A 24,037-nucleotide genomic window follows, 5' to 3' on the forward strand; every position below is an offset into this window, starting at 1 on the left:
ACTCAAGAGCCCATGCTCTGCCATGACTCTGGCCTTTCCTCACGGCCACTCATCCTGTATACCAGGGAAATTTGGGGGTCTTAAGGCCTAAAACATCTGGTGCCTCTTTTTAATTCAATTCAATTCTAACAGCAATGACCATAACAAACAAATTAGTTCTTAGCCCTTTATTCAGCACTTCCACAGACGTCTCTGAAGAGCTGGGGATCACCTGGCCCACTAGTGAGAGCACTTTCCCAATTGTTGTGGGCACTGTGCCATGCCATGAGAGGATTTGACCTGGAGCCCCTACTGTCTCCCTCCCATCAGCAGCCCCTCTCTGTCATACTTAGCTAAAAGTTTGGTAAACTCATCTTCCCCTGAGTGCCACAACTGTTGGGTCTTGGTGTGTGTGTACTCATCTGTGTACCTCTTTAGGAAATCTGGGATATTGAGAAAGGCCATCAAGAACTTCATCTGCAAGAAGGCTTAACAGAAGCCTTCTGGGAGAAAGGATGAGGGGATTTTTCTGAGGCTGAGATTAGAGTCTAGAGACAGTAGGGCAATTCCAAAAGCCCTTGTGGCGGTAGGACCCATGAGACCAAAACCAGGAACAGGAATCCCTGAAGCCCTTGGCAGGGCAGGAGCTAGAGTCAGGGCCCGCCCCTTACACAAGATCTCTGCCGGAGAAAACAAGAATTAACGGTTTAATCCTTTGTGACAGGGCTATCCAACAGAATTTTCTGTGATGCCGGAAATATTCTATGTCTGTGTTGTTCAATATGGTAGCCACTAATCTACATGAAATGTGACCCTTGGACTCTAGCTAGGGGGGCTGAGGAACTGAATTTAAACGTTTGATTTCCTATGAATTTACTTACATGAATTCAATGCTAACTATTGGAGGGTGCAGCTTTGTGACTTTCTGTACAGCCTTGGCACTCCTGGAGGTCAGGGACCAGTTAGAAAATGTGGTTAGGGACGTTCAGGCGGGGAACGGCCATTTGGGGCCCTCAGCCTTCAGCTGAAATGGTTAAAATATATATGTTACCCTGGAAAGAATATGGGCACTAAAGTCAGACAGACCCAGGTCTGAATCCTGGCTCTTCCATTTATTAGCCTTATGACCTTGGGCAAGTTTCCTTTAAACGTTTAGATTCAGATTCAGCATCTGTAAAACAGGGGCAATAATACCTCTGAGGTCATCGCTTCCTCCATAAGGTCTGTAGGGCTGGCTTCATTCAGTCATTCATTCATTCCACAAGTATCTGTTGAAACCCTCTATGGTCACGCCTTGTGCTGTGAACAAGGCCTTCCTGAACATTGCTGCCTAGGGTGGGGTCTATCACACGGTGAAACAGTAAAAGATGCAGCTGAGAGAAGGTTGTGAGGATTAAACTGGACAACATTTTGTAAAGTGCCTGATCAGAGCTGTTCACACCCGGGAATTCCCTGGCAGTCCAGTGGTTAGGACTCAGCGCTTTCACTGCCAGGAGCCTGGCTTTGATCCCTGGTCAGGGAACTGAGATCCCACAAGCCCCACGGTGCGGCCAAAACAAATGTGGTCCCAGGAGAGCAGCATTAGCAGAACCTGGAAACTTAAAAAAAAGAAGAGTTGTTCACCCTGAAATGCCCATCCGCTCTCTTCTGGCACTGGGCTCCTCCCCTGCTGGGGTTCCTCACCACTTCCCCAGGCCCTGTCTCTACTTCCTGGCTGTTCACACAGAAAGGAGACAAAACTGTCACCATCCTCTGTCAGAACTGGGTGTGTCCCTCACACCAAGACAGAAAACAAATGATCAGGGTGGGTATATCTGCATCCTGCCAGGTCTCTAGCCGTATCCTGAAGACTTGAAAAGGACAAGAGACACACCCAAGTACCTCACCTCACCCCACCCCAACAGACGTGCTGGAAAGAGGTCCTACCTCTGGGAGGGTCCAGTCCAGGAAGCATTGGAGATGCAGCCTATTCTCCCCTTGTCTGGGTGTCCAGGGTGTTGCTGGAGACCTGGATGTCAGAGATTCACGTCCTGGGGTTAGCTGGGGTGGGACACAGAGACTCCAGCCCAACCCCGAAATAGGAGGCAGAGAGGCGGGAAGGAGAGGGTGGGGGACTGCCCACCTGCCTGCCCTACCCGCTCCCTCAGGGCAGCGCTAGCTAGAGGGTTAGGCTTCCTTCCTCCCGACAGCTTGAGTGTCACTCGACCTCAGGGCACATTCCAGAATGAGGCCACAGCCAAGAATAGGACCCAGGAACCCTGCCCTCCATCCTGCCTGTATTAATCACACACTCCCGGAGCAGGAGGGACACTTCAGACTCCTTGGGGAGGTGGAAGGAGAAGGAGGCAGTATCAGGAAGTGGAGCTGGGCAAAAGGAAGGAAGACCCCAAAGGAGCCCTTCACAGCCCTGTGGTCTCCAGTGCACCGCGCGGCCCTTGGTCCCGGGACCATTTGTTCATCCAGCGAATCCCCCTGGTCCCTGCAAGCTGGGCCCACCGGCCTCCCAGAGCCCTAAGCAGTGGCTCTGGCCAGGTATCAGTGCAAGTGCAGAGGGAGATGGAGACTTGGAGAAGAGTGTGCGGCCTGGGCACAGCGGAGGCTCCCCAAGGAGCTGAGTCTCGAAGGATGAGCAGGCTCAGGAATCCGGGCCATGACTGCTCACGTGTGTGACAGAAATACTATGTGACACGTAACCTCAGAAGCATGTGGTGGTGTGCGTGTGGCTGACGGAAGACAGGCTCTTTGGAGACATTTGGGGTCCTGATGGGATTCCACACTGCCCAGCCCAGAGCCGCGCGCGCGCGTGCGCGCGCGCGTGTGTGTGTGTGTGTGTGTGTGTGGTGTGTGACATGCTGGGAGAAATAGCATAGCATGAGCATTAAGACCCTAGAAGTCAGACTGCTTAGGTTCAAATCTCGGCTCTGCCACTTAGCGGCTGGGTGATCTTGGACAAGCTTCTTGTCTCCTTAGCCTCAGTTTTCCCACCTACAAAAGAGCGTTCTGTCTCCCACAGGCGTGACGGAGATGACGAGAGATGACATCTGCCCTGCAGTAAGCACCCACTCAATGTTGATGCTATAGCAGGATGGTGGGACACAGGGCGCAGTCCACAGTCTGAGGAAATCGCCATGTAGCTGTATTTATTCGCCCCCTTCACTCATCAGGTTCCGCCCCCGGTCCCTGCTCTCTGGCCCCACTGTCCAGGGGTGACATCAGACTATGGGGCAGTGTGTCCTAGGAGGCTGGAGGGGCTGGGGGACTCAGAGGGTGGAAAAAGCCAAGCCGTCCTGCCCCTGTCTTGTCCTCCAAGCGGAGGCCTCAGAGCTGGTCTGGAGACAGCCGGCACCAGAGCGAGCCTCTGAAGGCAGAGAGCTGGGGTAGAGGCGGAGGGTGGAGAGAGGGAGACAACAGATGCGAGCCGGGGAGGCGCGAGCATCCAGCGACAGGAAAGCAGGTGAGTCTGACCTCGACCTGAAGGAGGGCTCAATCCCCCTATATCCTGGGGCCAAATCTCCCAGACGGGGTAGGCTGGGCCTCCCTAGGTCACCTGGCAACCAGGCCCTGGGAATTCAGTTCAGCCTGCACTCAGCACCTCCCAGAAGCCAGTTACTACGTAAGGCCTGGGTGACAGAGAGAGGCACAGACTTGGTTTCAAGGACAGAAAATAAACGCCATGTGGCAGGTCCACCACGATCATTGATACTATATCACCCTTTCCCCAAGTACCCATATTTTCCAAATCCAAATCAACCTATGCGGGGTGGTCAGTTTGGGATGTACTCCGAGCAGCAGAATACAACATTTGAAGCTGCGTGGTCACGGAGCCTGTGAAACCTGAGGTCTGGATGGAAGGGCGAGGGGAGGAGAGCCATCCTGGGGGCCTGCTCTCAGCCAGGGAGCTGCTGAGGGCGCAGAGGGGGCCCAGGGGCAGCCACCTGTGCCAGGTTCTGTTTCCTAGGCTTTTCAGTTAGACACAGTTAATAGGGTCGAGCACCTCAAGTCTCCATGAACTGCTCTGTCTTACATATGAGGAAACAGGCTCAGAGAGACGGCGGATACGTGTCAGAGCCCAAATTCAGCCCTAGGTGTGTCTGACTCCACAGGCTGGGCCTTCCCACCCTGCCAAGCTGGGGATGGAGTGTGACAGGGACCCCAGGTCTGCCGCTGTGTGTGGCCAGTGCCTGAGATCAGATCCCCTGAGCCTCTCACACCTCCGCCCGGCAGTCACAGGGCTCAGCCCCACGTCTATGCAAGTGGAGGGAAGAGGGGAGGTGACAGGTGCCGGCATGTGGACACTTGCCCCCTCGGGCTCTAAGGTGATGTGCCACTTATTGGGGCACCTCAGCCCAGAAGCAGGTGCAACAGTGTGTCCGCACTCTGAGGGAAGGGAAGGAGTTACTCCCTGGTTCTGGACGTGAGAGGGGCAGGGCCTGCGTCTGGTGCTCACACCTTCTTGTTTAAGTTCCGTGCTCCCAGTGGTGACTTGAGGAGCTCCCACTCCTCTGGCCTCTCTTCTCTCTCAGGGAGGAGCTTGTCTTCTCCATCCTGGCCCCTCCTTATTGCAGGGAATTATCTCTAAGGAGGGATCGACCCGGACTGGGCTGGGCTGGGCCTGGATTCCTCCTTGGGGCTATGGCCTGGGAAGACCAGGGAAGTGGACAGGGGTCAGGTGTCCCTCGTGCTTAGCTGGCTCCCAGCCTAGGGGACAGACAAGCTGGGAGCATGCCCTGGCTGAAAACTCCTGAACACATCTCCGGGGAGGGGTGCTGCTGCCTCAGCCTGGGAACCCAGCCACGTGCTCTGAGCACCCAGGGTTTTGGGACCAAGCCTCATCCAGAGGCCCCCTAGGGAGTAGTAACAGCAGGACAGCAGCATGGCCCCCTGCCCACTCCTGTCTCTTCCACCTTCGTGCCCCTGAACTGACCATCAGCGTTGGGGTCTGGAGTCTGCCCTGGCCCACCGTGCTGTTGTGATGGGGCAGGGGACCGAGATACGAGAGCTGTACAGAGCTGGGGTGGGCGCCACAGTAAGAAGTCCCGTTACCACCTCAACAGGATCCAGGTGGACAGATTAACCCCCCCACCCCCCAGCTCCCCCCCCAACCACCAGGTCGCCAAAGAAACGACACTACCCACCCCCCCGTCCCGCCCACATTAGCCCAAACGAACCACACAAGAAGGGCTGTTGATACTCGGAGCTTTTAATTGGTATCTTTCCCCCTACATTTGAGGAAGAAACAAAAATGCCCCACAAAGACCTTCTTCAGCTATGGAGGGGCACGGACAGAATGAAGGGCTGAGGAGGGAATGGGGGTAGAGGAAGAGCTGACGGTGGGTTTCCCCAAAACTTTACCTAGTGGTGTGGTGGCAGACCTGCACAGGAAGTCCAGAAACAGAGGTCACCAACAAGCTGCCACACGCCCAAACCGGCCCTCCCAGGCCACACCTAGAGCCTCTCTCCGGGTCCCTGCGGCTCCCAAGGCCACCGCCAGATGGGAGCATCGAGCAACATTCCTTTTCCTTCCCAGGCCTGCCTCCCCTCTTCCCTCCTTTCTTATTCCTTCACCAACCCCCTTCCCTGCCTGCTTTTCCTCTTCCTTTATTTCTCTTCCCACCAAAACAGATCCTGGGGCTTCTATCTGCTTTATGTCCAAGGAAGCCAGTGGCAGCTGAAAGCACGCTGTCTGTTAAAAATGGGATTTTTGACAGCGGGGAGAGCCAGCCATCGGTCTGCTTCTGGGGGAGCCCTGGGGTCTGGACATTTGTGTACATTCACTATGAGCTGGGCAGTGACTAACATCTCTCTGTGGTCCTAGCACCTGGCACCCAGTAAGTATCCGGAAAATGTCCACTGAGTTGGATTGAACAGAACTGAATCAATAAATCAACAATCAATAAACCAATCAATAAAGCCAAGGGAGAAGAAACATGAGAAACGTGCTCTTCACCACATGTGCTGTGGTGGCCTCAGAGACTGCCAGGCCAACCTCACCGAAGCACAGGCTGACCACCGCCCAAAGGCACCTGCCCGGCAGCCTCCACTCAGGGCAAGCCTCCCGATTCTCACTTCCCACAATCCCCCCATGAAGTGGTTTCTGCTCATAGCGCCCTGGGGGGCTGTGGGAAATTTGTCCCATCAGTTCCTGGGCCCTCCTTTCCATCCCACCTACTTCTTTTGCAAACCAATTCATTCCACTATTCCTGTGACCATCGTGCAGCCTCCATCTCTAGAATCCTGGCTGGGAGGCTGGCTAGGGGCAGGGAGGCTGGGAGAGCCAGGGGAGGGAGTGGCCAGCCAAGAGAAGCTAAGAAGGCCAGAGCAGACTGGTCGTTAGGAATAACCTGCAGGTGTCTGTTGACTTCTCCTTTTGTCCCCCACAGCTGAAAAGACACCCCCTCTTTATTGAACTCAAAGAATAGAAGTTGATCTAAGACCCTCGGGTGGCTTTTTTCTTTTCTTTTCTTTTTTTTAACATCTTTATTGGAGTATAATTGCTTTACAATGGTGTGTTAATTTCTGCTGTGTAACAAAGTGAGTCAGCTATACGTATATCCCCATATCTCCTCCCTCTTGCGTGTCCCTCCCACCCTCCCTATCCCACCCCTCTAAGGTGGACACAAAGCACAGAGCTGGTCTCCCTGTGCTATGCGGCTGCTTCCCACTAGCTGTCTGTTTTACACTAGGTAATGTATATATGTCCACGTGGTGGCTTTTTTCGGATGCGTTGATTGACATTCCCCTGCTGGCCTAAGACCATCTAATCTGACCTTGCCCAGTTTGCTGACTGAGGGGTGCTGGGGATGGGTCAATGGAGGAAGGTCAGGGACAGGACTGGGGAGGGGCGGAGGGCCTCACTGCAAGCCTGGGAACTCCTTGAGGACGTCACAGGTTTTCTTGTGCATGACCTCGCGCAGCTTCCGAACCCGCCGGGTGCTCGAGGCCCCCACGAAGCTGTCGGGCCGCAGCATGGCCATGCCGCCGTCCACCTCACCCATGATGATGAGCGGCGTCTCGCCCACCGTCACGTTGGGGCAGGGGCAGGTCCAGTCCACGTGGAGCAGAGTGACCTCCAGCGGCTCCCGGCCCAGGAACTTGAGGCCCATCTTCTCATCCTTTAGGACCTCGTCCACAGTCACCAGGGCGCGACCTGAGTCGGGCTCCTCTGTCAGCTCAGAGATTCGGCCCAAGATGACGAAGTCGCTCCGACAGAAGCTGGTGACGAGCTTCTGCCTTGGCTTGCAGGCCCGGCAGCGCTGGCTCCCCCGAGGGAAGGGGCAGGACTCCTCGCAGGCCTCGCGGCTCTCGAAGTTGTTGCCGTTGCCCTCGCAGCCGCCATAGACAAAGGACCGGCACTGGCCCGTCTGGCTGTTGTAGGCCCAGCGGGGCTCGTAGGCCCTGCAGGGCCCCTGCAGGGGGGGCAGGCTGCACGCGGCCAGCGGCCCGCTCACGCAGGCCAGCATGCAGGCCTCGTAGGTCTCAAAGTGGTTGCGGTTGCGGTGGCAGTGGCCGAAGGTGAAGGTCAGGCAGCTGTTGGCCTGGGCGTCGAAGTACCAGCGGGTCTGCTCCTCGCCGCAGTCCTCACTGTCAGGGGGCTTCAGGCACTCGGCTGTGGGGAAGGCGGTGCCGTTCGGGCTGCTCTCCTCGGTGGCCGAAGGCCGACCGCCCCGGACCACCGACAGCGGGAAGTCAGCACGCAGGACGCCAGCGGCGTTGCGGGCCGTGCAGGTGTAGATGCCGGCGTCCTGGGGCTGGGCGCTGTAGATGACCAGCTGGGCGATGTTGGTGACCACCACGTTGCCGCGCACATGGTTGGGCCTCATGACCACGTTCTCCCGATCCTCCAGCTGCTTCTCCCAGGTGATCTCGGGCCGGGGCCGGCCCACCACATCACAAAGGAAGCTCACTGTCTCACCCACTGTGACGGACTGGTGCGCGGGGTAGTTGAGCAGAGCTGGGGCCGCTGTGTCCAGCCCAGGGGTCTCTGGGGGGGCCGTGGTGGGGTGCACGGTGGTTTCGGGTGGTGGGGGGCTGGTGTTGGGCCAGGTGAAGTGATAGCGGCAGGTGACGACAGCCAGTGTGATGCCCTTGGAGCAGGCCTCGGCGTCCATGTAGCAGCGGTTATAGTAGGTGAGGCCGTCGGAGGCACAGGTGAAACTGGGCTCCTTCTCACAGCGGTCTCTGCACTTGCACACGGGCTGGCCGTCCCAGATGTCACATTCGGAGCCCTGCTGCAGACACATGAAATGGTCGCATGTGGCCTCCTTGGGCATGCCCACGGGGCCCTTCTTCCCCTTCACGTCCATGTAGCGGGCCGCCACACAGCTCTTGGTCCCACACACGTTGGGGCAGCACTTCTCATAGGTCTCACACTCCTGGGGAGAGCCAGATGGAGAGGTCTGAGCAAGGAGGAGAAGGAAGAGAACACAGGCTCCCCCCCACTCTCCCCCATGGTCTCCAGGGAAGGGAACTAATAGGTGCTCACGTACCATGAGAAAACCATTTCGATAATACTAATAGCTAATGTATTCACCCACTATTTGCCCAGCCTTCTTCTAAGAACATTTATATCTGTCAGCTTATCTAACGCTCATCACAATGGGTACAACCATCATTCTCACTTCACAGGTAATGATAACTGAGGCACAGAGAGACTAGGTAACTTGCCCAAGGTCACACAGCTAGCAGTGTGGGAAGAGGAAGGTCACATACTGTAAGAGGGAAAGTCTTCCCACTACCATGAGATGAGATGAGGATGCAGAGACTAAGAGAGGAGCCGCTCAAGTCCACAGAGCTGGGAAGTGGTGGGAAAGGGCTTCAAGCTCCAGGTGGATGGGACTCTGATGAGGTATCTTTCTTCTACATCCTATCGTTACCGCCGTGAGGTGTCGACTGGAACAGACGAGCCTGCCTTTTTTTGTCTCTTCCAATGGGGATGCCCTGGCCAAATGCTAAGAGGGAAAAGTCGGACACCACGGGGACAGCTCTTCAAGGCCGTCCACATACACATCAGGAACGGCAGCTCTGATGCTGGCCCATGTTCATCCAAAGCCTAGAGGAAGGGCAGGCAGGACAGGCCCAGGACACCAGGTCTGGCCACCGTGGGCTGTGCCAGTTCCAACCTGTGGGACATTGCACGGGGAAATCCACGGGGGAAAAATTCCCTTTGTGTGGCAAAGGTCAGCAAGGCCATCAGCATGGACTTGCCAGGCCGTGTAATTCCCTCTGATTCTCTGTGGAGCCACATACGGCATTAGTTTAATTCCTCAAAATTAGCAACACGCTCTGGGGCCGACACAAACAAGGATTTCACGTGGTGTTTTCGCTGGGATGTGGGCAGTGCCCCTAATCCTGAGCCCTGCTCGTGGCTCTGGGAGCTGCTCACCACCAGGGCTGGCCTCGTGCGGCTCCAACTTTCCCTTCAGCCCCTGCGACATTCCACATCAACTAAGGGCTACGGGGAGCCCGCCTGCCCGACTTGTTTACTGTTTTCCCCTCTCGGCTCAGAATGGGGACTTTGTTTTGCAGCCCTTCTTGGCATAGGCTTCTAGGCCACACCAGGGAGGCTCTGGGACAGGGATGGACAGATCTCAGAGCTGGGGTCTGCGGGAGAGGGACCCAGCGAGAGGGGGAGAGGAAGAGGGGGCTGAGTAGCAGAGAACCTGCTCCTTGCCGGAGGGCCCTTCAATTCCTTAAAGACTCTGGCCCCGGAAGCTCCTTCAGGACTCAGACGTCCAGGAAAGCCTGGGTCCCTGGGGACCAGGGGAAGGTATTTCTGGGCACAGAAAACCTGGAGGGAATTTTTAGAACAGTTTTTGCTTAAGGGCTCAGAACATACCCGTAGGCTGTCCATATCCCCAGCCCCATGGAGGTGCCTTCTCCCCAAGACACACAGCATCAGCCAGAGTCTCACTGTCTCCGAGCCGCACCTGATTTATCAGGCCAGCCTGTGCCAGTGAAACAGCCTTGCCCGCAAACGTGGCCAGCGAACAGCACGACCTCAGCCGGATGGGGACGCTCCACCCCTCCCTAGTCCTTACCTTCCTTTCCCTCGGCTCCGCCGCTGCTCCCTGCCAGTGAGAGGCCTGGATCGTCCCGTGGGCACTGTGAGGGACAGGCCGCTCTCCCCAGGGCCAGCCTATGCTCTCGTAGGTTACATGCATTCGGCAGAGGGAGCATCATGGTCTCCCATGGTTCCTGGGGATGACCAACCCAGCCCGAGCCCCAGGAGCTGCCAGACTGGCAGGACGCATCTCTGCCCAGGCAGGCGTCAGGTACCAGCAGGAGCTTCACCCCATGGGGAAGTGACGGGAACAGCCCTCGGGCTCAGGAGCTGGGAGGGAATTGCCCTAGAACCAGGCCTGCCCTGAGTGCTGGGAGGCGCGAGGGATTTGGCAGGTTGAAACCTAGTCTATGTGCCCCCTACGGACACCCAGAGAGTCTGTTCAGATCCACTCCTGCCCACCCTCCCCATCAGCCTGCTCTGATCTAAGGGTCAGGGTCCAAACCCCCGGGGAAGTGGCCCAGAGGCCGGATGAAGCCTCAGCTCTGTGGTCAGATGGCTGCGGGGTGCAGGCCCACCCTCCCCTCCCTGGCCATGGAGCCTTGCGCTGCCTATTGGGGGTCCTGAGTTCCACTCTCACCTGTCGACAGGCCGCGGGTGGGTCACGCCAGTCTCTCTGATGTGCCTGGCACAGTGCTGGCTCAGAGCAGCCCTCCGCAGACATGAGACCAGGAATCCGAAGATTCCCAGCCCCTGAGAAACTCTGACACCACGCCCACCTCTTCTTCCAGGCCTCGAAGTTAGACAGACATCACACCCTGTTTATCTCCATGTGGCCCGGGGCCGGGCTCCTTCACGTTCCAAGTCGTTCCCACCACCCAGCTCCCACTCTCCCTCGCTAACAAGACCACGTGGCCTGTCTCAGGCTTCCGGATTCACACTCACCTGGTCCGTCTCACACTCCCGCTTGCAGGTGCTCTGGGCATCCACCCAGAGGTTGGGGTTCATGTCGTTGGGGCAGATGCCAGCGTGAGAGTATCGGATGGGCGGCAGTGCCAGGCCTCGCGGCGGCGCCCCCAGCAGCAGCAGCAGCAGCGCTGCCATCTGTCCCCAGCAGGACCGGGAACAGCAGCACCCCGGGGCCCGCATGGTGGGGTCTGCGGCGCCCAGAGACCTCCCCTGAGACGGCGCCAGGGCTGGGGCCCCCAGGGCCTTGTGCTGTTCGGGGGGCTGCAGACACCTGCCCTGCCCACCCCAGCGGGCCTCCTCGCCGCTGCTAGGGCTGTAGCTGCCGAGGCTGCCTCCACCAGGTCCGTGGAGCCCGCCGGGCTGTGCAGCCTCAGATGAAGGGGGCTCCCTCTCCGGAGTGTGCAGGGAGAGAAGCTGCACGGGGGCCAGAGCCTGGATTTATGTCCTGGGCGCGCCACCCGACTGGGAGCAAGCTAACCTGACGCCTGTCACAGGCAGGCTGCCGGCTCCTCTGTCCTGGGGCTGATCACAGACTTGTTGCAGAAGAGGAAAAAAAAGCTGGAAGCAGTTTAGGCGGCGTATCTGGCACGGTGGGACACCTGCTTGTTTTTGACTCCAGGAGGCCTTTAACCCCTTCAGGGGCCAGAAATGGCATGTGCTTTGGGGGAGCTGGCTCCGGGACACGCAAGCTCACTGTACTGCACCAGGAGGCGTGCTTCCCCTCCCCCCATCTCTCGGCCGGGCCCCCTCCTCCCCTGGGCCACCTCCGAAGAACACACACTCGCTTGTTACAAGGAGGGACCTGCAGCCGCAGGGTTAGCATCGCCGGCCCGATAGTGCATCTGAGAGCAAATGACGTGGAAAAACAACAAGTTCACGGCCATTCCAGGGCGGGCCTGAGCAGCCTGTGTGCTGTGTAAGCTGACTCCCACCCCAGCACCAGGTCCCAGGGTGGGGGGCGTGCGGACAGCTCCCTATCTCTCTGTCCCGGCAGTTTGCATCTCAAGTTCCAACTTCGGGGAATTTTCCCCAAATCATTCCAGAGACACATACCAGATATGCTCCGGCTCCCCCGGCTCGGGGACGAATCACATTCCTACTCCTCGACTGACACACTCCCGGCTCCAAGAGAACCTATGTGGTCACAGTGTCTTGGGACAGCGCTGGGCAGCCCAGCCGCCTCGCTAACGACCATGAAGGCTGCACTCAGGGAGTGCCAGTCAGCTCTCGTCCCCCTGATTTACTTTAGGCAGGAGAAGTTCACCCCCGGTGAGCAGCGGTAGGACGACTAATTGTTGATATTTACTGGGGCCTTAATGTGTGCCAGGCTGTGTGTATTGTCTCATTTAATCCTCACAACAAACTGTACCTTCAGTTTAGATTTGAGGAAAAGACACACAGAGAGTGTAAGCAACTTGCCCCACGTCACACAGCTACGTGACCCCACCATTAATGCAGGGACACCAGCTTGTGGGGCCTTTGGAGATCACCCCTCCCCACCCAGCTGTCAAAACTGCTGTCGATGTGCAGCCCCAACCCTGGTCTTTACAGGCTGGACAAGAAGTTTGTGAAACATCAAGGGCTATATCTGTGGAGGGGACAGGAAAAGAGCCAGAGCCTGCCATGGAATGGGGAAGAGAGAGATACCTTTTCAAGACCAACTGCAAAGGATGTGGGGAGCAGTAACCGAGCTGCTACGTCCCAGGGGCAGTCGATGGGGTGGGGCCCCACTTATTTCACAGATGGGGAAACTGAGTGCCGAGCCCTGACCCGCTCTCGCCCTCCGGCTAGACCTCACCCTCCAGTTGGCCTGTGAAAGGGCAGCGACTCTCTTTCCACCCTGCAGACTTTGCTTCTTCCTCGTGGGCGGCGTGTTGCCTCCTCCCTGCCTGAGCCAATTCCTTCCCGTCGTGTGGGTCATTCTGCAAGATCTGTCTTTTCTGCTTATGTCAAAGAGTTAATGAAGGGTGTCAGATCCTAATCCCCTAAATTATTGGAATAAACTTCCCTCCGAGGCCGGTCCCAGTAATGAAGCCAGACAGCGGGCGGCGCCGGCTGCTTTGAATTCCCTGTAATTTCATAAACCCGTGTTCCAGCTGCCCAGAGTCGGGCCTCTGCACAGCACTTGGTGAACGTGGTTTGTGAAGCCTCCTTGGATATCACAAAGGGAAATGGACAGTGACACATTTCTGAGCAGGACTTAGAAAAATTGTCACAGCCCCATTACATGAGACAGGTATCCGGGGAGAGGAAGCTGATTTCTGGGGAGTCACTTGAGACCATTAGGAAGCGGGGGAGCAGGGAGGGGTACATACCAGAGGTGGTGGTGGGGGTCGGAAAAGCAGGGAAACTTGTCCATCCTACCCGCTCCTCCGCCCAGTTTGATCCTGTCGAGAGCCATGGGCCTCTCCCTGCCCGGGCCCCACTCCTGGCCATTCTGCTCTGAGAACTCTCAAAACAGCACTGGGGAAGAAGGGGCCCTAGAACACTCAGCTCTCCCTCTCAGCCCTTCCAAGTCTCCCACCAAAACACAGCTCAGAATAATAAATAACATCTGATCAGGGCTTGGCGCCTACACAGCACTTTCACCTACATCGTCACGCTGACCCTCACGCCAGCTCCAGAGGGAGAGAGAGGAAACCGAGTCACAGAGAGGTTAGGTGGGGCTGCCTGGGGCCCCCGAGGATCACGCCTCCCCTCTCTGACCCCTGTCCTGTGCTCTTCACACAACCCCATGCAAGCTTCCGGCCCCTCCAGAAAGGCCCCCGCTGGCTGCCCCACCAGCCCAGCTTGTTTATAAGCTGTTCTGGGAGTGCTTTGAAGTCTTCTCCTCCTGGGCCCTCCCTCCCACGGTCCCTGGATCTGGCTCCCTCTGACTCTGTCTCCCTCATTCTCTTCTCTGGAGGTTGGCATGGGACCCACGCTCACCAACTCCCCGGGGCCAAAGGAGGGCTCAGCTGTCCGTTCCCACCTATGCAGGCCCCTGGGGAATGGAGATGGGCTGGGTCAGCCCGAGCAGGGGCCTGAACTTGGGGGTTTCCCCTGCTTTTCCCCCTCCCCAGGGACATCAGGCACAGCTCCGTCAGGAAGAGGGCTGGGTTCTGACCTCGTCTCAGAAGAGCCCCACCACTGTGGGAGGGCAGAGGGCCCATGGACCCTTCACACCCTCCAGGATGGGTTCAAGGCCTACTCTAGGTGCAGCCAGTAGGAAGTCACCCAGGACAGTGAACTCCGGGTGACCCTTGACCTCAGGTTCACCATTAGCCGAACAACTCCCGAACCGCTAGAGTATTGACAACACACTGACACTGCTCCCTAAATGGGCCAGGCCTCTCCCCTCCAGACACTTCAGCCATAAACGTGGAGGAGACACCTGGAGATCCACACGGACAGCATCTCAGATGCCACGTCCCTCATGCACAGACCAAACCTTACCTCTTGAAGCGTCTCCTCCCTCTCCCTTCTTGATGTTTTTTAAAGCACCTACTCTGTGCTAAGTTGTGGGTGCATAGGGATAGATGGCAGTCCTCATCCACAGAGAGGACACAGTCTTGGCCAGAAAACAAACACGCAAAAGCGTAAGAGTAGTATTCGCTGTCTTAGGGGTCCTTACAAGTGCCGGGGAGCAGAGAGGAGGGAGAGGCCTGGGGTGGCTGTTGTGCACATGTGACGTGGGCTGGGTCTTGAGGCCTGAGCAGGACCCTGTTTCCTACACTTCTCCAGGGACAGGCCTGGCCCAGAGCACGCCTCCTCGGCCAAGGCCCTCCCTCCTGGAGTGCAGGCCTCCAGAAACAGAGGTGAGAGGGAAGTACGTGGGTTTAGGAGACAGGGTGGGGGTGGGAGCTGCAGGTCTCGCTTCCCCTTGAAGTGGCCCTAGCGTGGTCAAAGGCAGCCCATTCTGGTCCATCCTGCTTGGGCCCCCAGACCTGAGGCAGCCACACTTTCACCCAGATGGATGGGGGAGGCCAACCCCCTGGGAACCTCCCTGCCCTGATCCTGGTTATTTAAACATATCTGGGGAGGAGGAAAGATTTGAGGAGCAGGAATTGGGGTGCTGGGGAGAAGGAAGTCCTTAGCGACGGTGCTTGGATGGGTTCTCAGAAGGCTGGGCAGCCTTGATTAGTCAGAGTCAAGCCAGGGAGTTCAATAAAGACGGCGGCTCATTACCCAGCTGGGGACCCCCTGCCCGAGCAGCCCAGGGCCTGGGTTACATTAGAGGGCTGTGTGAACTCTCCCCTCGGAGTGAGACTGCACTGGCCTTGGAATAATTATGGGGCCTCAGCAGATGGTGGAGGCGGACGGGGGAGACCTTCAGCTGTGGGACACGTGACCTGTCAGCATCTGTGCAGAGCAGGACATGGGAGGGTCCACGCTGGGCCTCGGGGGAGGCAGCACTGAATCAAGGTCTGAGAATGATGGAGTTGGCCGTGGCAGGGCCTAGCCAGTGCTCTGGGCCAGCCAGGCCTCCTTTACAGCCCTGCCCAGGCCAGGGGGCCTGCTGGTGGGATCAAGTCCCCGGAAGCTTGAGTGCCAGCGTCTAAACGGATCTGTGTGTCGTGCCGCAAGAGCAGGAGACACACCTTCTGGCACCTGTGAGTCTTCAAATGCCTTCCTGGAGCAGGTGGGCATCAAGGAACTCGGGGATTTCAGCCACCTCACCAGGAGGCTCCATGGCGCTGAGGCTGCGCAGCGCGCAAGGAGTCAGGGGACCCCCCTCATCAACCCACCTGAGACCCCTTCCCACTCCCTCCCCTGTGATCCCATGTGCCAAGACTCCTCCAGCTCCGCCTTGACAGAACTGGCTTCCAGTGTCCTCCGGCAGCTCTCGGCCAAGACAAACACGGAGGGAAGAAGACGGAAGGCCGCGGGGCTCCACCTCTCCACTCTGCTGGGGAGAGCGAGGGCCTGGGGGTCCAGCAGGAAGACTAAAACGGGGCTTGGCCCCCCTCCCACTCAGCCCTCCTCTACCATAGAAGCTTCCCTGGCCACTCAGCTCTCCTCGCTCCCAAGCTCTCTGCCTCACTGTCTCCTCCTTTTGGATGAGAGAGGAGTGAGGAGGTCCCAGACGTGGCTCTCCCTGCTCACCCACACGCTGCTGAGCCAAGGGGGCGTGTTTTCCAGCGTCAAATGCAGTCCCGGCACCCATTCCAACAGCACAAAACGTGCAGTGACCAGGAAACAGGCCTCTTCCTGACCGCCATTGCGAGACCTCTGGCTTAAAGACGGCTTCCCCACGTTCGTGATGCCGGACGAGCATTTAGCCTGGACCACCACGCACTTCCACTTCCGTGCCTTCTCCAGTCTTATCGCTGCTCCCCTTCCTCTCAAATTCTGGAAGCTGCCACGTTGCTCTTTCGATCTTTAAAATCTTCACACGGGCTTTCCCTTTAGCCCTCGCCATGGACGCCTTCCCTTCCCCTGTCTGGTTCCATCTTCCCCCGGTCAACTGCTCCCCAACCCGTCTTAGAAGCTGCACCTTCCAGCAGGCCTTCCTGACCTCAGAGGCTGAGGGAGGCCCGAGTCACCTTGGGGGTTCCTGGTATCGTTTTTAAAATGAAAAAGCAAAACAAAAACTGGGATACAAAACCTGTGGCAATGTTTAAATACTCGACCTGGTCAGGACGTGTGTCTGTGCCTGTGTAAATGGTAAGCTGTTTGGATGATAATGTCAAAAATACACATTTGATGGGGGGAGGGATAAATCAGGAGTATGGGATTAACAGATACACGTTACCGTATAGAACATAGATATACAAGGATTTACTGGTTAGCACAGGGAACCACATTCAATATCTTATAATAACCTATAATGGAAAAGAGTCCAAAAAAAGAATATATATATATGTATAATGAATCACTTTGCTGTACCCCTGAAACTAACACGATATTGTGAGTCAGCTATACTTCAATTTAAAAAAAAAAAAAAATCCATACAATGGAATATTACTCAGCCATAAAAAGGAACGAATAGTGCCATTTGCAGAGATATGGGTGGACCTAGATATTGTCATACAGAGTGAAATAAGTCAGAAAGAGAAAAACAAATATCGTATAATATCGCTTATATGTGGAATCTAGAAAAATGGTACAGATGAACTTATCTGCAAAGCAGAAATACAGTCACAGATGTAGAGAACAAACTTGCGGTTACCAAGGCGGGAAGCGGGTGGGTGGGATGAATTGGGAGATTAGGACTGACAATATATACACACTATGTATAAAACAGATAACTAATGAGAACCTACTGTGTAGCACATGGAACTCTACTCAGTGCTCTGTGGTGACCTAAATGGGAAAGAAATCTTAAAAAGAGTGTATATATGTATACATATGACTGATTCACTTTGCTGTACAGCAAGAAACTAACACAACATTGTACAGCAACTATACTTGAATAAAAATTAATGAAAAATATATCCACATTTGAGGCCCCTTGTGAGTACAGCCTGGCCCAGTGGCCCTCCTGGGATTGCCTGTGATACACCCGGGCATAGCTTATGTGGTATTGAAATTACTTTCTCCTCATCTATTACCCAGACTGGCCTGTGAACTCCTGGCAAGCAGGGGCTGTGTCTGGTCCATGGTTCCAGCAGAGAGCACACGCTGAACCAATGTACATTGGAGGAATGAATGGATGGTCCCATCAAGCAGACAGTGTGCTCTCAGGGCAGGGATGAGAATTCCTGGTGTCTGTCACACCTGAGAGAGACTAGTTAGTCCTAGGACAGGAAACTGGGGCTCCAGAGACCAGCTTTAGTCAGGCAAGGGAGGATACACCCATCCCTGGGCCCATCAGCCAACTCTGGGCAAAAACGAGCCTGGAGTCTGCGAGGGGCAGGCCTGGACGGAAGGGCTGGAGAAAGCTTGGGCAACACGTGGACAGCCTTAGGGATAGAAGGAAGGTGCCCAGTGGGACCTGCCACAACTCTCACACTGCTCTTCACATATGCACCCCTTGGCTTCTCCCCAGGCCTCCACGGTGTTTATTTAACAGCTGAAGAGCCCCTATTCAACCACGTTTTCTCTGCTTCCAGAGTGATCTTTTCAAATTCCAAACTTGAAAATGTTGCTTCCCTGACGTAGTGGGTTGAATGGTGTGCCCCCCAAAAGATAGGTCCAAGTCCTAATGCCTGGAACCTATGAATGTGATTTTATTTAGGAAAAAGGTCTTTGCAAGGAGGATTAAGCTAAGGATCTTGAAATGAGACCATCCTGGGTTATCCAAGAGGGTCCTGAATCCAGTGACAGGTGTTCTTAGAAAAGCAGAGGAAGGCCGAGACACAGAAGAGGGGAAGGCCATTAAAGACGGAAGCAGAGGTTGGAGTGATGCAGCCATGAGCCCAGGGATGCCTGAGCCATCAGAAGCTAGAATAGACGCGAAAGGATTCTCCCCTGGAGCCTTTGGAGGGAATGCAGCTCCACTGACACCTTGATTTAGGGCTTCTGGCCTCCGGAACTGAGAGAATAAATTTCTGTTGTTTTAAGCAAGTTTGTGAGAATTTGTTATGGCAGCCCTAGGAAACTTATACACCTGCCTCCAACTCTTCCACGGCCCCTCCTGGTCAGGATTCAATGGCCCGGGGAGCCCTCAGAGATCTGCCCCTGCCAGCTCGCCAGCCTCACTGCTCACCCTGCATGTTCCAGCTGTACAGAATTACTGATGGTCTCCAAGCATCCCACCAGGGTGACCAGCCCTCCTGGTTTGCCTGGGGCTGGCCTGGTTTTAGCACTGAAACTTCTGCATCCCAGGAAACTCCTTAGTCTTGGGCAGACTAGAATGGTTGTTCCTGTTTTTTCCATGCTGTCTATATCTTAGTTGAGGCCGTTCCCTCTGCTTAAACTGTAGAAGAAACTCTACTTCAGGACAAGACCAAAAAAAACTGCCAACGGGGGCAGGCCAGAGGTGAGAGGTGGACCATCTATACCTTGGGGAGCCCAAACCTAGACCACACAGTGAACCGTGAAGACAACATTTACCTTGCCAGGGACCCAGAGTCAGCTGGCGACAGAGCCTCAGGCACCAGCAGCAGTGAGGGTGACGAAGGCCCAGGAGGGGTTGGCAGCCCTGGTGTGGCTCTAGCCGCATGGGAAACGTCACAGTTGGCATGGGTGCGGGTGGAATGAGGCAACGGTCCAGAGGAGATGGCTGTGGAAGGGAGTCACTGCGTGGATGCTGGGTAAGGCGGGCCACAGGCAAGGCCTTTTGGCAGGAGGAGTCCAGTGGTCCTGAGGGTTAGAGACAAGCGGTCAAAGTAACTGTCAACTAGGAGTGCTTTGGGCAGCATTTAACAAACCCTGAGCAGCTGTGGCTTCAATTATTAGGAGTTTAATTTTCTCACAGGACAAGAAGTTCAAGGCAGCTTGGCTGGTTCCTCAAGGTCCTGGTTCTTATCTTTTCTGTCACCCTCAGCACGTGAATTTTGGCCTTAATATCCGATGATGGCTGCTCCCCTAGATACTTCCTCATTCTGGACCCAGGTTAGGGGGAAGGGCCAAAACCCTTGGAACTGTGTCTGTTTATGCAGGGAGGGAAGACTTCCTAGGAGGCTCAGGTCACAGCACTTTGGTCAGGACCGTGTCACGTGACACTAGCTACAAGGGAGTCTGGAAAGGTGATGGTTCTAGCTTTGCAACAAGGGAGAAAGGAGTTGTGATTGGCTTCTGGGGGCGGCAATCCACAACATCTGCCACAGGGACCATTCCTAGGACCCAGTGGCTGGTTAAGTGTCTCATCCTTTCTTCTGGCTGCGTTGGGTCTTTGTTGTGGTGCACAGGCTTCTCATTGCAGTGGCTTCTCTTGTTGCGGAGCTCGGGCTCCAGGTGTGCGGGCTCCAATAGCTGTGTCTCGTGGGCTCAGTAGTTGTGGCTCACGGGCTTAGCTGCTCCGCAGCATGTGGGATCTTCCTGGACCAGGGCTCGAACCCACGTCCCCTGCATTGGCAGGTGGATTCTTAACCACTGTGCCACCAGGGAAGTTCCGAGGTGTCTCATTTTTGCAGCTCTTGGTCTTGTCTGTACTGTAAAGCAGTTCCTGCTTCTAGAATTGGAGTCAATTGACCTGCGGGACAATGTGATGTTGGGTAAAGATGGGTGAGGGGAGGATTCTGAGACTCCTGCAGTTCTGTGGGGTATCAGTGAGCTATGATACAGCTGGACAGCCCCACCAGCCTCTAGAAGCTGGCAGGGTGCTCTGCGCAGTGGTGAGTGTGATTAGTTTTGTCACGTAGGGCTTGCTGATGACTGCAATCCCCAGGGAGAAGCTGGGCAAAGGGGTGACCTGGGGAAGGGATATTTAACTCACCTACCGTGACAGTGAACATCTCACAAACTGAGCCCTGTCCTAGGGAAGGAAGGGAGGCTGGTGTCAGGTGATGCCAGAACTCTGAAGATGAGTTCAAGTCTACTGCCCCAAGTCTGGACCAAGACTGAATCCAGACACTGAGGCGAGTGGTGGGAAGGTGGTTTAGGTGGGAGGGTGAATTGTTGTACAATTCACAACATACCAAATATTGAGATGATGCTGGGGGGTGCTGGGCCAGTCCCAGGGAAAGGGAGTTGTCATTCAATGATCATTCCTCAGTACAAATTGATTTTATGCCTGCTGTGGACCAGGCATTGTATGAGGCAGTGGAGATACAAACCAGGAATAGTCTTTGACCTCAGGAGGCATAGTCTAGGTAGAGAGAAAGGTGTGGAACAGCTCATTATATAGTCAAGAATCCAATTACAGCTGATGCCTGCTAGGAAGGAGTCCAGGAGGCCGGGGGGCATCCAAGGAGGGGAGGAGTGGGTCAGTCAGAAGAAACAGGGTCTAACTGAAGTGAGGAGAGCCTTAGGCAGATCAATGGCAATTCTGGTGTGGCTGGAGCCCAGAAAGAGAGAGAAGTAGCTGGTGGCCCAGGCTGCAAAGGAAGGCAGGGGTTAGACCCTAATGGGCTTATAAACTGTGGTGAGGGGTTTGGACTTAATTTTAAGGCTGGACTATGCCACTGGGACTCTGAAAGGTGGCGAGTGTCAGATGTGGAAAAGAGGCGATGGGCAGGAGGGTGAGAAGCCCATACTTCTCATGTGGGCCCCGGGTTACTGTCACACAGGACGGAGGAAGGCAGACTCTGCTTGCGGGCCAAGGCTGGAGAGGGTAATGAAGAACTGAGGACACGCAGGCTGTGCCTGGTTCCTGGAAGTAACCGCTGGCTGGCAGAGAAACGGTTCCATGGAAGCTTTGACTGACAGGCCAGGGGCTGCCCTCTGCCTTCTTTCAGTTACTGAAAGTTATGTAGGAAGGAACAGAGGGGGGAGGGAGACGGGGAGGAGGAATAGGTGCTGCCCCAGAAAGTGAAGAAGAGAGATTTTCCACGCAGGAAACTTGCCTGGGAGAATATAAACAACTGTTGAGTTTCATCACAGCTTTCTTCAGTCAGCTGAGGCTGGTTAAGGGCCACAGGTTTTGAGTGACTCAGAGGCCAGACACCTACCGGACCTCACTGAAGACTTTCGTGCCCAGCGAACAGTGGGACTTGTTTTAGTCAACTCTGTACAAACCTGTGAACTCATTCTACCAGATCCAGAAGGCCGGAGGTCAACGCCTCATTAGCACGGCTGCCACGACCTGGCCCTTTTAGTTCCTCCTAAACTGCTCCGTTACCTGCTTCCCTGGAGTGTGTTCTCTTTGTTGTTTTACTCTTTTACAGAAACTGACGGTCAGGATGGTCTCAAAGTAAAGACACCCAACAGGCTTTGGGCCACTAGAGCAATTGAGAACTGAAGCCAATAGCAGAAGCCTTGCTCTACTCCACAGGGCGAGAGGGCTGGTGGCATTGAACAACAGGAGGCAGGTGCTACAGAAGGGGCTGAGCTGAACCAAGCCCAATTTTATTTTATTTTTTTAAGTTTTATTTTTATTTATTTATTTATTTATTTTTATTTGTTTATTATTTTTGGCTGTGTTGGGTCTTCGTTGCTGCGCGCGGGCTTTCTCTAGTTGCTTCGAGTGGGGGCTACTCTTCACCGCGGTGTGAGGGCTTCTCATTGCGGTGGCTTCTCGTTGCAGAGTACGGGCTCCAGGCGCGCAGGCTTCGGTAGTTGCGGCGCGTGAGCTCAGTAGTTGTGGCTCACGGGCTCTAGAGAGCAGGCTCAGTAGTTGTGGTGCACGGGCTTAGCTGCTCCGCGGCATGTGGGATCCTCCCGGACCAGGGCTCAGAACCCCGTGTTCCCTGCATTGGTAGGCAGATTCTCAACCACTGCGCCACCAGGGAAGCCCTCAGCAAACATTTTTAAGGAGCTGTTGTGTGTCCTGTGCTATACTTTGAACTGGGGAGATGGTGGAAAATAAGACAGTTGTGGCCTCCATTTTCTAGAATTTTAAATTTTGGTGTAGGTTACAGAAACGAGACAACTACACGAACGAATATCAGTGACAGATGATGGAGGGTCCTTAAAGGAAATATGCAGGTGGCTGGCCGTGGGCGACAGGGCCCGGCCGCTCTCCCTCACTGGTCCATGGACTCCACCTGTGAAGGGTGAGAAGTCAGCTGGAGGAGGCTCTGAACACCTGGCCGGGCAGATTCCAGGGGAGAAAAGTAAGGGCAGGATCCCTGTTTCCAATGTAGGCAGGGGTCAGGGAAGGACTTCCAGAGGAAGTGATGTTGAGGCTGAGCCCTGAAGGATGAATCTCACGTAGCCGGGCAAGGAGGGACCAGCACGTGCAAAGGCTATGCAGGACGTGAGGAGCTGGAAGACAGCCAGCGTGGCTGGAGAGGAGCGAGGCGACACAGGTCCGAGAGGGACTTGACTCAGAGGGGAGGATCTGTGGCCCATGCCAACACCACCGCCAGGAAGGAGGCCCCGATTTTACCTTCCATTTAAAACATGTTTCCTTTGCACCTTGGATTCTGTTTGGGGCAGGTGTTGGGTGGGGAATTTGAGAAAACAAACATACGAAACAAATCCAGTCTGTGCTGAGTGAAGAGTAGACCGCAGGAGAGCCGTTGGCAAGGCACTGCCTGCAGCAGATGGAAAACATACTACATATTTGAAATCTCCTGGGAGCATGAAAGAGGTAGGTGGGGGGAAGCTGCTGCCCACTTCACGGCAGAATGGCTGGGGACACAGCTGGACACAGAGCAGGGGCAGAAAATGGGCCAGGCCCATCTGTCAGGAACTATGAGGAGGACTTCCTGCCAGTGAGGGGTCCAGGGGCGGGTGCCTCTCTAATGTTGAGCCCGGCTGGCAGGCATCATGGCTGAGGGCAGAAGGGTGCTGTTTCCGACTCCAGGGCAGCACAGGGAAGTGGGAGTGAGCAGGAAGATGGAGAGGGGGCAGGAGACACCTATTCAGGGGGGCCAGCCCTCCATACCTTCAGGTTTCAACCCACAGGCAGTGACCTTAAGCCTGCCTGCTGCCCAGTGTAGCCTCAGGTAGCCAAGATCAGAAGAGGCAAAGACCCCACCACTGAGGGCAGAGAGCGTTAGTGTGTTGGGATGAGGGCTCGATGGCTGAACCCTGTGACTAATCCACTCCCCTGAAGGTTTCCCAGAGAGCGAGTGGCACACACAAGACACAAGTGCCAACGGGACCAGCACATTCATCAACCTTAGTCTTAAGCGCTTAGTGTCTGAGCCACTGCAGAGACTCTCCAGTAAGACAGGCCCTGACTGAGAAGGGGGCTCGGGTCAAGGGCCTCGGGGCTTCACCTCCCAGCTTTCCTCCCCAGGGTTCAGGCTTTGGGGTCAAAGCTGGCTGACTGACCGAACCGCCAGTCACACGTGGAGAAGGTGCACCAGGAAGAGAGGATAGCCGGGCCTCTACCAGCTCACCCATCACTGGGACAGTGGCTCCAGGTCTGGCTGCCATGAGAAGAGAGAAGAAAGGGAAAGAAGCGGACTGCTTTTGTGGGAGAGATGGCGTGGACAGAGGGTGCATGTCAAGGCCTTTGAAAGTAGCCCCATCCATGTAGTAAACTACTGGTGAATACATGTTCTTGGAAGCGCCCAGTGAGATGAGCCCCCTCCTCTCACCCCCATCCTCTCTGTCTTCCATCCTATTACAACCACACCGGTGTGTCGGGTGCCCCCCTTCTCTCCCCTTCCA

The 24,037-nt window shown here is 55.6% G+C and overlaps 2 protein-coding genes and 1 long non-coding RNA gene across 3 annotated transcripts in view; 2 read left to right on the forward strand and 1 right to left on the reverse strand.

Moving 5' to 3' along the window:
• Positions 1–2,316: 2,316 nt before the first annotated feature.
• Positions 2,317–6,401, forward strand: LOC137212040 (uncharacterized). Its single transcript, XR_010937324.1, has 3 exons — positions 2,317–2,641; positions 2,993–3,030; positions 5,795–6,401. It is a non-coding gene; the product is annotated as an uncharacterized lncRNA (long non-coding RNA).
• Positions 6,402–6,595: 194 nt separating this feature from the next.
• Positions 6,596–11,600, reverse strand: WFIKKN2 (WAP, follistatin/kazal, immunoglobulin, kunitz and netrin domain containing 2). The gene is made up of 2 exons (XM_067714344.1): positions 10,925–11,600; positions 6,596–8,351 (listed from the first exon to the last, which is right to left on the reverse strand). The coding sequence occupies exons 1-2, from the start codon at positions 11,126–11,128 to the stop codon at positions 6,831–6,833; spliced, it is 1,725 nt and encodes a 574-aa protein (XP_067570445.1). The 5' UTR covers positions 11,129–11,600; the 3' UTR covers positions 6,596–6,830.
• A 541-nt stretch (positions 11,601–12,141) lies between these two features.
• Positions 12,142–24,037, forward strand: part of ANKRD40CL (ANKRD40 C-terminal like) — a 46,938-nt gene continuing 35,042 nt past the window's right edge. The window contains 1 exon segment of the mRNA XM_067714214.1: positions 12,142–12,217. Coding sequence (XP_067570315.1) covers positions 12,142–12,217 — 76 coding nt within the window.

This window comes from Pseudorca crassidens, chromosome 19 (assembly GCF_039906515.1).
Source record: "Pseudorca crassidens isolate mPseCra1 chromosome 19, mPseCra1.hap1, whole genome shotgun sequence".
In the NCBI taxonomy this organism is placed as follows: Eukaryota; Metazoa; Chordata; class Mammalia; order Artiodactyla; family Delphinidae; genus Pseudorca; species Pseudorca crassidens.

Coding starts and splice junctions, on each gene's coding strand:
- WFIKKN2 (XM_067714344.1), bottom strand. CDS start 11,128: ATGCGGGCCCCGGGGTGCTGCTGTTCCCGGTCCTGCTGGGGACAGATG. Junction 8,352..10,924: donor GGGAGTGTGAGACGGACCAG/GTGAGTGTGAAT, acceptor GGCTCTCCCCAG/GAGTGTGAGACCTATGAGAA.